At 35.5% G+C, this 12,279-nt stretch overlaps 1 protein-coding gene across 4 annotated transcripts in view; it reads left to right on the forward strand.

Moving 5' to 3' along the window:
• LOC138331789 (putative methyltransferase DDB_G0268948) overlaps window positions 1–5,092 on the forward strand; it is a 32,434-nt gene extending 27,342 nt beyond the window's left edge. For all 4 annotated transcript variants that reach the window (XM_069279564.1, XM_069279565.1, XM_069279566.1 and 1 more), the window contains exons 5-6: window positions 383–514; window positions 3,827–5,092. In XM_069279564.1, the coding sequence (XP_069135665.1) occupies window positions 383–514; window positions 3,827–3,923 (229 nt within the window). In that variant the 3' untranslated portion in view covers window positions 3,924–5,092. The remainder of the gene's footprint in view (window positions 1–382; window positions 515–3,826) is intronic.
• The last annotated feature ends 7,187 nt before the right edge of the window (window positions 5,093–12,279 follow it).

Here is a 12,279-nt window from a genome sequence, read left to right on the forward strand (position 1 = left end):
TCTCGGCCAGGAGACAGAATCCAGAGGCTTCCTCACAGGGGCAAACGCTCAACTCAAGGCCAAAGGTGAGGCGGTGCCAAGGGAGGCATTAGGAAAAATAAAGTCAGTTAGGTATTAGGAAAAGTAGTCAGTTAGGAAGAAGAGAAAAGATAAGATTCAAGATTTGGTCGCCTTTTACGATCATGCAATCAGTGTGTAAATTGTCTTTTCTCCTTGAACTGTTTTTTTGTGTTTTTTTCCAAAGTTGAAAAACGCCATTCTTCAAAGTTTTCTTTCTCCGTAGGAAACCATCGGTGCAACTTAACATTTTAAAACTTATCTTTGATTAGCCAAAATATTTACCTTAGTTTATTAAAAGTTTTTTTTTTCTTTGTGTCCCTAGGGTACGGTCGGTGCCGATGAACTACTCCCTGTCCGTCCAGGAATACGTCGGCCTCATCACGACACTCTCTGTCAGCCAGACATACCTCCAACATAACCCGTCATCGGAAATCTTCGACGATCTAACGCAAAGGTACGCCATGCCAACTATCTGATGCATAGAAAAAAACCACCCTAACTCTATATATCCCGTCTTTGCACATTACAGAGGCACCTCCATTGTGGGTAGCTATCCATTGTGACGTCATTATTTCGTGAGCGCAATTTACGTTGTTTTCTCCGAAAATTATGACGTTCCATCCGCTTATACATGACGTAACAATCAATACTTACCTGTAAGGGCAAACAACTCTTTATTATGCAAATAAAGAATAGCCGGTGATATCGCAGAGATGATATTAGGCGATTATTTGGGGCATTGAATTGTTCGCGAAAATGAGATCCCTATACAATTATACCAGTCACTGTGATTTTTCTTGTATGGGTTTATTACGTCACCTGAGACGATGCGTCGTATATTGGTAAACAAAATACATTTTCGACTTCTTCTCCAAAACTGCTGAAGCAATTTCAATCAAATTTTGCATAAATCTTCTCAGGCATAAGGGCAATAAAAATTGTGAAAGTCACTCCCCAGGGGGCTGTGGGAGGGGTCAAAAGATGTAAAATTTACTAAAACATTTAATGAGCATTATTTGGTCATTTGTAATAGGAAATGAGTCAAATGTTGTCAGAATTATCTGTATGAGATGGCCATTTAATCCTATTAACAAATTGTCTATGACTGACCCCCAGGGGCCTTAGGGCGGGGTCAAAAGGGTCAGATAGACTAAAACTCCAGAAATCTTCTTCTGAATTCTCATTTTATGAGCATTTTTTGCTCAATTTTCATAGGAAATAAGTCAAACTTGATTATATCCCTATTAGTCCTGGCCGACCCCCTGAGGGCAGAAGGGCGGGGCCATAAAAGGTCACATTGGCTAAAACTTCAAAAATCTTTTAAAATTCTGGAAATGGTAGAACCAAAAACACTTCATAGATGAAAAGGTCTTAAGGCGTTTTATAAAAAAAATGTGAATTATATGACCCTGGGGTCTCAGGTTCCCCCCTGGGGAGGGGGTAAAGTTTACTATAGTTACATAGGAAAAACACATTTATGAACATTATTTGCTCAATTTTCATAGGAAATGAGTCACACTTGATTATAATTACTAGCTTGAGATACATGTATAGCATTTTAATATCCATATCGGTCCTCGATGACCCCCTGGGGGACCAGAAGGGCGGGTCCAAACAGGGTCAAAATGACTAAAATTAAAAAAAAAATCTTTTTCTAAGTCCATAGGTTTGATTGAAGCATATACTCTTCATGGACTAAAAAGTCAAATTTATAAATCACTGACTAACTTCAAAACCCAGTATAAAGTATTTAAATGTCTTTTGTTTGCTTCATTATTTACTTTCATGACCATAGCTGTTAATAGGACGTTAATTAATCAAACAAACACATGTTTTATTGTATATTCAAACTCAGGTGGCCGTTAAGGCCAATGGCCCTCTTGTAATGAAATTCGTATTCCCGGAAAGTCTAAGTTTGTCATTTGATAAGAAGTAATATCTGCAACACAATGTTAACACGAAATAAGAGCTGGTATATGTCTTATATCAATGCGAAATACTGGGGATATGATTTTAACTGTTGTGGTTGTTCTGATTAGAGTTAGTATTATGGGGAGTGGGGTTATATCAGCGATTGGTTACAAATAATCATAAATGACATTACTGTTAAAAAGGGAAGCGTTCCACAAATATTTATTATTTTGTATTTTATCGCGCAATAGCAATAATCATAATCATTTTTAGTGTATACGACTAGGGATATAGTCTATAAATCCAAGAACTTTCATAAAATAAATCAATAATCGAGGCTAGTTATGTAGAAGTTTCCCACATTTAATAGAATATATCTAATGTTTTAGAATTATGTTTATATTACAAAAGTCTCTGAAATCAATTTTTTTTAAATCGATCGTATGTTAACATGTTATTATAAGGTTTACAATTCTCAAAATATATAATATTGTTAAAATATCACACTATAAATCAGTGACTGTGCCAGTAACTCGGTGTATTGTTTAATATATAAACGGAATGTCAAAGTGTCAACTGTCAAAGTATCAACTGGGACATAGTAGTAGGGACTGACATAGGCGCACTCTGTATACATACCATAGGGGAATATATCCATGTTCTCTCCCATACCATAAAGTCTAATCGCGTTGACTTGAAATTCCGTTTGGAAGCCTCGTTTTTGCTCTTCTTTTTCTATTCGTTTTATCTCGGATGAATCTGATATCGTTTAAGCTTTTTGTGATACCACTGATCATTATCTGGTGTTGTTTACATGTTGTTCATTTAACATGCGATAGCATGCTAATGTAATACTAGGTGAAGCAGCTTTCGTTTATACAATCAGAGATGAAAATGGAAAATCTTAAGAGGCTGAAATTTAGTGGAATAACATGTACCATGTAGCTATTTATTGAAGGTCAAAAAGTATGAAATCAGTCAATCGGCTGTGGGTTGACATCTCTTCACCAATACCTATACAAACGTATACAAGTATTGTTGACAATCCTTGGGGGAATTCTGATACACATCCTTTTGTAATAATTGAAAAAAGAGTTGGTCTATAACACCTTGTTTAATTTTCTGTATCCACGTTTTACAAGATGATTTAACATATAGTACATTTGATAACAATTATGCATCTTATAAAAACCCACTCATTAGCCAGCACATATAGGGTTATTAGGTGGTGGAAATGGATTCAACAAGTGTCTCCATAAATGATAGAATCACGAGTCAATTAATGTCGTCGACATCAGCACACCTGCGCACGTAAATTATGTACGCATACTCAAGTTTTATTCTCTTCATCAACTGTTAGAATACATCCTGATATCAAATGTTTAGGGCGTTTTTGAATTCTATGTATTTTAGTCAACATAAAAATATCCAGGTATGACACATATACTTCCAAGATACATTGTGTAATGGGTGATCTCTGGGTAAAAGTACTTAACTAATAAATACAAAAGTGCGAATAGTTAGCACTTGAATAGAATATTTTGCATTATCAAAACTACAACATCATATTAATACAATTATATCTCGAGATTTTATTTTTCGATATGCATTTTTAGGTGTGATATCTTTCGGGTGGATTGAGATCGTTCCTGACTGCTTTAAGTTTGGTTTTATCTTAGCTAGAATTAGAACATTTTGGTTTCGTTATCTTAGCTAAATTAGAACATTTTGGTTTCGTTAAGGGAACACTATTGTTTTACACTTGGTGCATAATTACATACCCTTCTGAAAGAAGAGTTACCAATTTCAGCTAAAATGTGCGAATATGTATTAAAAAGTATTATTTATTTCACAGGTTGCTGAATTTGTACACAGACCCTGTTACGAAAGAAGAAATCCCTATGTACACTACATCAACAGTAACCGTTCGAACGGGCCGCAAACCTCTCTAATGTGTGACGTCATTTAACAATATGGACAAGTTTTGAACGCAATCTAGTAAACGCTGTCCGGTAAATTTTCTGAATGTCCGGGGCGAGTGGAACAGCTTTCGAATACTTCGGGACGGGGTTCTGGATTGGTTTCGATTGACCACCCAACGTGATAGTGCAGTTAGAACAGTGACGTCATTCAACATGGCTTCCTGTACGGACATGCTGTTCAAATTTTTAAATAGATTCTAACATTTGTTTTAAATCATTGACATATGATGCGTCATATTTGTACCAGAGAGTGAGAAACGCGCCAATCTAATTTACTACACTCAAAGGTGCTTAATGTTCTGACTGTAAAATATTAATAATACTATTTGGACAAAGTTACATATAATCATTTTCTCTTCACTTTCTATGAACTTTACAACGATGTATCAAGTGAAAATGACTTTAATACATATATCTATACCAGTAAACCTCTGGTTTACTTCTTAGCACTATGGTCCGCCATATTGTATAATTTGCTACATGTGCCGATGCATTCGAAAGGAACTGTTCAACTGAACAATTGGACCTTGTCCAGAACAAGCGTTTCGAGCGTACGTTCCTTCAGTGGATTATTACCAGTTATACGAACCTACTGTATTTTAACTGTACTGAACCTGTCAAAACGGTTTTATTCCTGAGGACTGTCACTTGGATCTAAGATGGCCGATTCGAAATTTTCTCTTGTTGAAAACAATAACAAAGTAGTTACATTCGATTTACATCGGAGCTTGTAAATGATACATAATATAGAAAATACTTGTTTACTATTTTTCATATTCACAGTACATTTTGCATATGGGTGTTGCTCTCTTGGGAGAGTATATTCGTGTTCCAATTTATGTGATACGTGTACAGTACGAATTAAGACGGAAAAAAACCCGATAAAACAATCTTTGGTATGCTTATAAGGACAACGATTATGTGATGTAGCTAACCATGGTAAGCAGAATGGAATGGATGATTGTTTCCAGTGATTTACATTACCTCCTTAGACACGAATATGTTAGAGGATTAACTTAATCAATCTGTAGATATCACGATTACAATAATTACCTCTGAAATTGAACTATTTGCCTGTCATTGATTATATTATTTGTTGTATTGCTTGTTATCAATAAACTAGTTTTTAAAGATTTAAATTCGAATGCTTGCTTTTCTTACTGTGAATGAAACATTTATTAATTGCACTCTACAAAACGTTACATACATATTAATCTGGAAAGACGTATTTGGCAAAATTGTCGTTCTCATTTTATCACAAAAAATAAAATGGACTCATTCAAAGATAAACGAACGCTTTGAGAACTGCGCGTTATTTTGTATTTGGTGATGTATGTTGACCGAGTTCGACGCAGTCTCGATCACTAATCCGTCTACAAGCACAAATCAGCAACGATCAGAATGACAAGTAATTATAAGTGCAAAAAGGCTTCAAGTTATAAACTACTGTCATTTGCCCTTGTATTGAAGCCATCTCGAATAACAGGATTCGTTCGTGACAATATCGCAGTTAATTTGGTTCTTCTCACATGGCCGATCATAAAAAGTTATTATTCTCGAAACTGCAATATAATCCTTGGACAAAGACATGGTTATATAAAATTTAATATCACGACTAGATTAAACAAGTTACAATCTAAAATCTTAATTTGCACAGGCTTCTGAAAAAGACGGGTACAAGAACGAGTATTATACATGTGTATGTTGACGACCGCTGTCAATAAGTGAATTGATTATACACATTTTACATTGTTTACCAAACAGCTATTGTATATGTCACATAATGAATAATGTATGCATTGTAAATAAATATATAAAAATAGTTTATATTATTTTTGTGTTAATTAGACATATATGATTAAACATCAGTTAGTGTTCAAACGAAATGTATCGTTCATGCTCTGTCGCCGGTGGAGCATCATTAACATGTTTTAGTAATTTATAATGAATGCATTTTTTTCAATTGTGATATGATTTTATTTAAACTAGCACATAATAAAACTAGAAAACAGAGATGCTTATACAGTAATGAAAAAAAACAAAGCAATGTAATATATTTCATAAATACAATCTATATCATGTACATCTGTATATAATATAAAACATCCAATACAAATTATACAAAGGTCTATTATTTTTGTGGATTTTTTGTCTCTTCTCATTGGTCAAAAACACGCCACGTGATCACCGATAAAAAAATATATTGCACGATTTTTTCGGAAGTTACTTATAGAAAATGTATAATGCACGGTTGTTTTTTAGATAACGTTATCGTCTACGTTACCAAATCGCTTCGTGTTCCTGGCTCTTAGAAACAAACGCTTTGATGACCCGAGTATGAAGCGTTGCCACAAAATGTGACAGACGACGTCGACAATTTCGATTCCTATAAAAGATGATAATGACTTCCAGCTGATGACTCAACTTTGAAATTTTCAACATAAACACAGTAAGGGAGTAGGAAAAATAGAATAACATTCATCGAGTATCTTGAGTCATTGAATAGTGACTACGTTTGGTTCTTATTTTGAAATTCCGCCTAGGCTAGTTACAACATTTTGCCTTTGCTAATCCTATTGTATGTATACGATTTTTGATTTAAGGAGTGAAGTACAAAACATAAGAAAATATATCTGAATCTCAATCTGAATTTTTGACGTCGAAGTGCAAATGATAATAGCATTAAATTCACAAAGTGATAATGTTTTCACATGTCGTTTTTAAATTCAACGTATTAAAAATCTATCATTATGAAGTAGAATTTACAATGTGATGTTTATTTAGATTCACACTCATTTCAAAATGTAAAAAAAAAAACAGATACATAATAAAACAATAATAGAATGTTGATTTCGTCCTCGGTCAATATTTTTCTTTAGTCCATACAACCATGTATTGAGCTCATCAAAATGCTATATTTTATATAATATTCAGGCTTCTCGGATGATCACTTTTCAGAACAGGTGAATTGAAGTGTTTTTAATCGATAAAAGATTATGTTTACTCTTAATGCTGCGTCACCATCAAAATTATCATATCATGATCACACATATTTCGATAATACATTAATCATATGACCTCTTGGAGTGTAACGCAGATAAGTTGCAAACCTGCAATCCAATTCAAGTCATGTCAGAATTGCTCTATGCTCATAACACCTTATGTACTTCCATTTTGACTACTGATTGACATATCCAAAAAACTTACAAGTATACGCTTCTTCTTTTCATTTTCGGTCTTTGTAACATTCTTGTTAAAGAAAAATAATATTTTCTTTGCCTCTAAGCGACACTCACGAAATCTCCACACATATAGAAATGGATTAACACAGCCGTTGAAGAGACTAAATGAAGAAGTTATAACAAGTAAGGTCTCTGTCTCTTGTGCCATGTCAGGATATGTAGCCAGATAAGTATTGTAGCACAGGTACGGAAAATACATGAAATGAAATATAATTCCGATCAATATAAGTTTATATGTAGTTTTAAAAATGCTTCTTGCTTTAATTCCTCTACTTATATCCGTCTTTATCATCTTTTTTATTCTCATGTGGATGCAAAAGTAGGAGACAAAAGCCAGAATACGGAATATAATTCCGATTGTTAACTGTAGACTTCGGCCAAAAGGTCCAATGTAGGGGTTAAAACAGCGAACGTCTTGGTAGTCCGGCACGTGATCAATTAGTACAACCATGGAATAAAATATGGCCAAGCCCCAAATGATGACCTGAACCAGGAAGATCTTCCGCGTAGTGATTTTTGTAATGTAAGCATTTTCGAAATAGAGACATATACAGCGATCGACGGCGATACTAGAAATGATTAGCATTGAACCAAACCCAGTTGTAAGTGTCCATGAGGACTGGAGGAAACAGGAAGCATTTGGTGGGATTTTGACAGATAAAAATTTAAGAGCAACGCGCACACCTACTGATACCCCACTTAGTATATCACAGATAATGAGGTTCATAGCAGGTATCTTAATGTTTTGTGGTATGCCGCGGGTTCGACTCATCGAGACCAACGCAATCGTGTTCGGTATGACCAGACTTATTGCCATCAAAGTGTACAGAACGACTCTCACTAGGAACTCCTCGGGCTCCACATATACCGTCGTCTTTGTTGACTCGTTATTGACCAGAAGCTCCGTCAAGTTCATATTTGCTTCCTTTGTATTCGCGATAAGCGGAAGTTTGCCGTTTGGTTTGATTTTTTTTTTCGATTTGTATACGAAACTATATAAGGTGCTATGAGTTACAAATCATTCCACGCTTTTATTTAAACAATTTTTCATCTGGTAGATGGCACGAAATTGTAGTAAACCACGGTAATCCATGATACAATGCGCAGTTCTGAGTATATCTCAAGGAACAACATCCAGTTTGATAACAGGCCTGTCTTCGAAGATATTTTGTAATCTGAAAGATATGAAATTAATAAGTCTCTATATAAAAAAGTAAGAAAATCAAGCAAGACATGCAAACCACCCCTTTTACAGTCCATCAATTAAAGTACTAAGTACAAATTTATCAAACATTATTTTACACACATGTAAAAGAAAATATAAACTCTCACCAGCTATAACCGTCTATATGTCCTTAGATGCACATACAAAACATGAAATTTCAAGCTATAAAATGATTGCAAAATGACAGTTTTTTTTATTTAGGTAGCCACGGTATTAATACACAGAAGTCGCTTATCATGCAATGGGGCGGCAGGCACCATTCTATAGTTTTACGGCCCATCGACATAGTCCATGTAGTCTTAGGATGTAATCTTCTTAACCAGGTCAAGGTCAACACGTACTACTAATCATTATTATCAAGCTATCAAATTTTTGTAGAATGACAGCTTTTAGCGGCATATTTCACTGTGACCTACTTCATTAACTGTCAATGTTTTCTGAATTAAAAATTAAAAAAACTATGATTTTCGAGCCAAAATTGCAAAACATTTCTACATATACTAATTGATTTGGACTTTGACAAAGAAACCTTCTGTTTAACATTTTAACCTTGGACCCAAGAGACTACTGTCCAGAAGAAAACGAATTTTCTGAATAGCATACAGTATGCAGCTGACCCTAAGGTATCCTCATACAAAATATAAAGCTTATTACTCAGGAACAATAAAATCTGCCAATATGATATCCCACCTTTTAGAGATCTTTTTAATATGCTAGAGATAGGCAGCGAGTGTAGAAAGCACGATCTGGCACGTGTTCAATAACTATACATTGAGTAAAGCTTATGTTTCACTTAATATGTATTTGCCCCGTTTGTTTATTTGAGTTTTATACGCCCACTCGATTACCAAGGTCATTTGAAATCAAACTACAAGCCATGAATCAATTTTAAAGATCCATCTAGAAAAAGATTCGGATTAGACATAGACAAGTAAGAACTATTACAACAGACTGTAAATTTCGATTTTATAAATAGATTGTATGGGATCAAATAGTTGTGACTAAAATACATGAGAAAATGTTGATGAAACGATAAAATGTTGAGTTGACATAATAATAAAATTGGACAACGTTCATTTTTTTTTTACAAATGCCGATTTCTTTGAAATAATAGATGTCTTTTGTCAAATGAGATCATTGTAAAGGCAAATGATTACGCGTAATTCTTGTGTATCTTTAAAGTCCTCTGTGGTTCATTTCGATGTTGGACCGCTTGTTACATACATACAGGTATTTAACATAATGCGCTACAATAGAGTAGTTATCATTTTCATTATACACGGTAATTATACCGTATTGGTAAAGGTCAGTTTTCTTTGAAATAAAACGAATCATCGTATTATCTCATGTCTTCTTTTTGAATGTTATGTTTCAAGTCTTCTAACTTAATCCTCTTTAATGACTACTTTGAACTTCTATCGCTGACATATTATCCTGACCAGTTATCTGTCGGATCCCTTATGGATATCTCCAAGCGTTGATTGATGGATACGATACTTAAATGTGATGATTTGGTGCATTATTTATTCGTCAAATATCAACTTGTATATGTATTAGAACATTCATTTTATTCACTTCTACATAATACGATTTAAACGAGTTAATCTGTCATCTTAACCATTGCATTATCTTATTTCATCGTAACAGTAACCTATGTTATAGGAGAGCCCTATAGTAGCCATGGTGTTTATCTATAACAATAAGCTATAATCATTAACCTCTTGGTTACGAGTTTGAAACACAGGTGATAGATATAGATGACCTTTATATCGAGCTCAGATATAGAAGACTTTTACGATCGAGCTCAGATATAGAAGACTTTTACAGCGACCTGAGACAAAGATGATCTTTACCGCGACCTCAGACATAGATGACCTTTACAGCGACCTCAGACACAGATGACCTTTACAGCGACCTTAAACATAGCTGACCTTTACATCGACCTCATACACAGATGACCTTTACAGCGACCTCAGACATAGATGACCTTTACAGCGACCTAAGACACAGATGAACTTTAGAGCGACCTGAAACAATGCTGACCTTTACAGCGACCTCAGACAAAGTTGAACTTTACAGATACCTCAGACATAGTTGACCTTTATAGCGATCTCAAACATAGCTGACCTTTACAGCGACCTCAGATACAGGATGACCTTTACAGCGACCTCAAACATAGCTGGCCTTTACAGCGACCTCAGGCACATATGACCTTTACAACGTCCTTAGACATAGTTGACCTTTACAGCGACCTCAGACGTAGTTGACTTTTACAGCGACCTCAGACATAGTTGACTTTTACAGCGACCTCAGACATAGTTGACTTTTGCAGCGGCCTCGGATATAACTGACCTTACCAGAGACCTCAGACAAAATTTACTTTTACAGCGACCTCAGACATAGTTGTCTTTTACAGCGACCTCAGACACAGATGACCTTATCAGCGACCTCAAACATATGTGACCTTTACAGCGACCTCAGACATAGTTGACCGTTACAGCGACCTCAAGTCATAGATGACTTACAGAGACCTCATACACAGATGATCTTTACAGCAACCTCAGACATAGCTGATCTTTACAGGGACCTCAAATAGTTGACATTTACAACGACCACAGGCATCGATGCCCTTTACAGCGACCTCAGACATAATTGGCCCAGATGATATTAACAGTGAACTCAGGCCTAGGTGACTTTTACAGCGATTTCAGATATATATGACCTTTACAGAGACCCCAAACATAGTTGACCTTTACAGCGACCTCTGACATAGATGAGCTTTAAAGCGACCTCACACATAGTTGACCTTTACAGCGACCTCTGACATAGATGAGCTTTAAAGCGACCTCACACATAGTTAAACTTTACAGCGACTACAGACACATATGATCTTTACAGCGACCTCAGACATAGTTAACCGTTACAGCGACCTCAAGTCATAGATGACCTTTACAGTGACCTCATACACAGATGATTTTTACAGCGACCTCAGACATAGTTGAACTTTACAGGGACCTCAGACATAGATTACCTTTACAGTGACCTCATACACAGATGACCTTTACAGCGACTACAGACACAGATGATCTTTACAGCGACCTCAGACATAGTTGACCCAGATGACCTTAACAGGGACCTCAGACCTAGACGACCTTCACAACGACCTCAGATATATATGACTTTTATAGAGACCTCAAACATAGCTGACCTTTACAGCGATCTCAGACACAGATGACCTTTACAGGGTCCTCAGACATAGTTGACCTTTACAGCGACCTCAGACATAGTTGACCTTTACAGCGACCTCAGACATAGTTGACCTTTACAGCGACCTCAGACATAGATGACCTTTATAGCGACCTTAGACATAGATGACCTTTACAGCGACCTCAGACATAGATGGCCTTTATAGGGACTCAAATATAGTTGACCTTGATAGGGACCTGAAATATAGTTGACGTTTACAGCGACCTCAGACATAGATGACTTTTACAGCAATTTGACATCAAACCTTCACAAAATATTATCATCTTGTCCTAATAACTCTTTCAGTAACTATATCTTAAATACAAAGAGTATTTCAATATATATAGATCTATATATATATACAATTGTATAAAAAAATAACAGCTGAGGCGTGACTAATAACAGTCAATAGCCTGATACGATAACCTTCATGTATATATATGGCTAAGTACCATGTCTTCATAATAACCCACAAATGTCAGTATTATTATTTTTTTTCTCTGTTTCATTCATGTCAGGGAGACAAAATATATCTAGCACTTTTATCTTGCATGTAATTCGGGTACTTATAAACACGTGAACATGTACTTCGAGAATCCGAAAATGGATAGTC

Source organism: Argopecten irradians, chromosome 9, assembly GCF_041381155.1.
Source record: "Argopecten irradians isolate NY chromosome 9, Ai_NY, whole genome shotgun sequence".
Taxonomy (NCBI): Eukaryota; Metazoa; Mollusca; class Bivalvia; order Pectinida; family Pectinidae; genus Argopecten; species Argopecten irradians.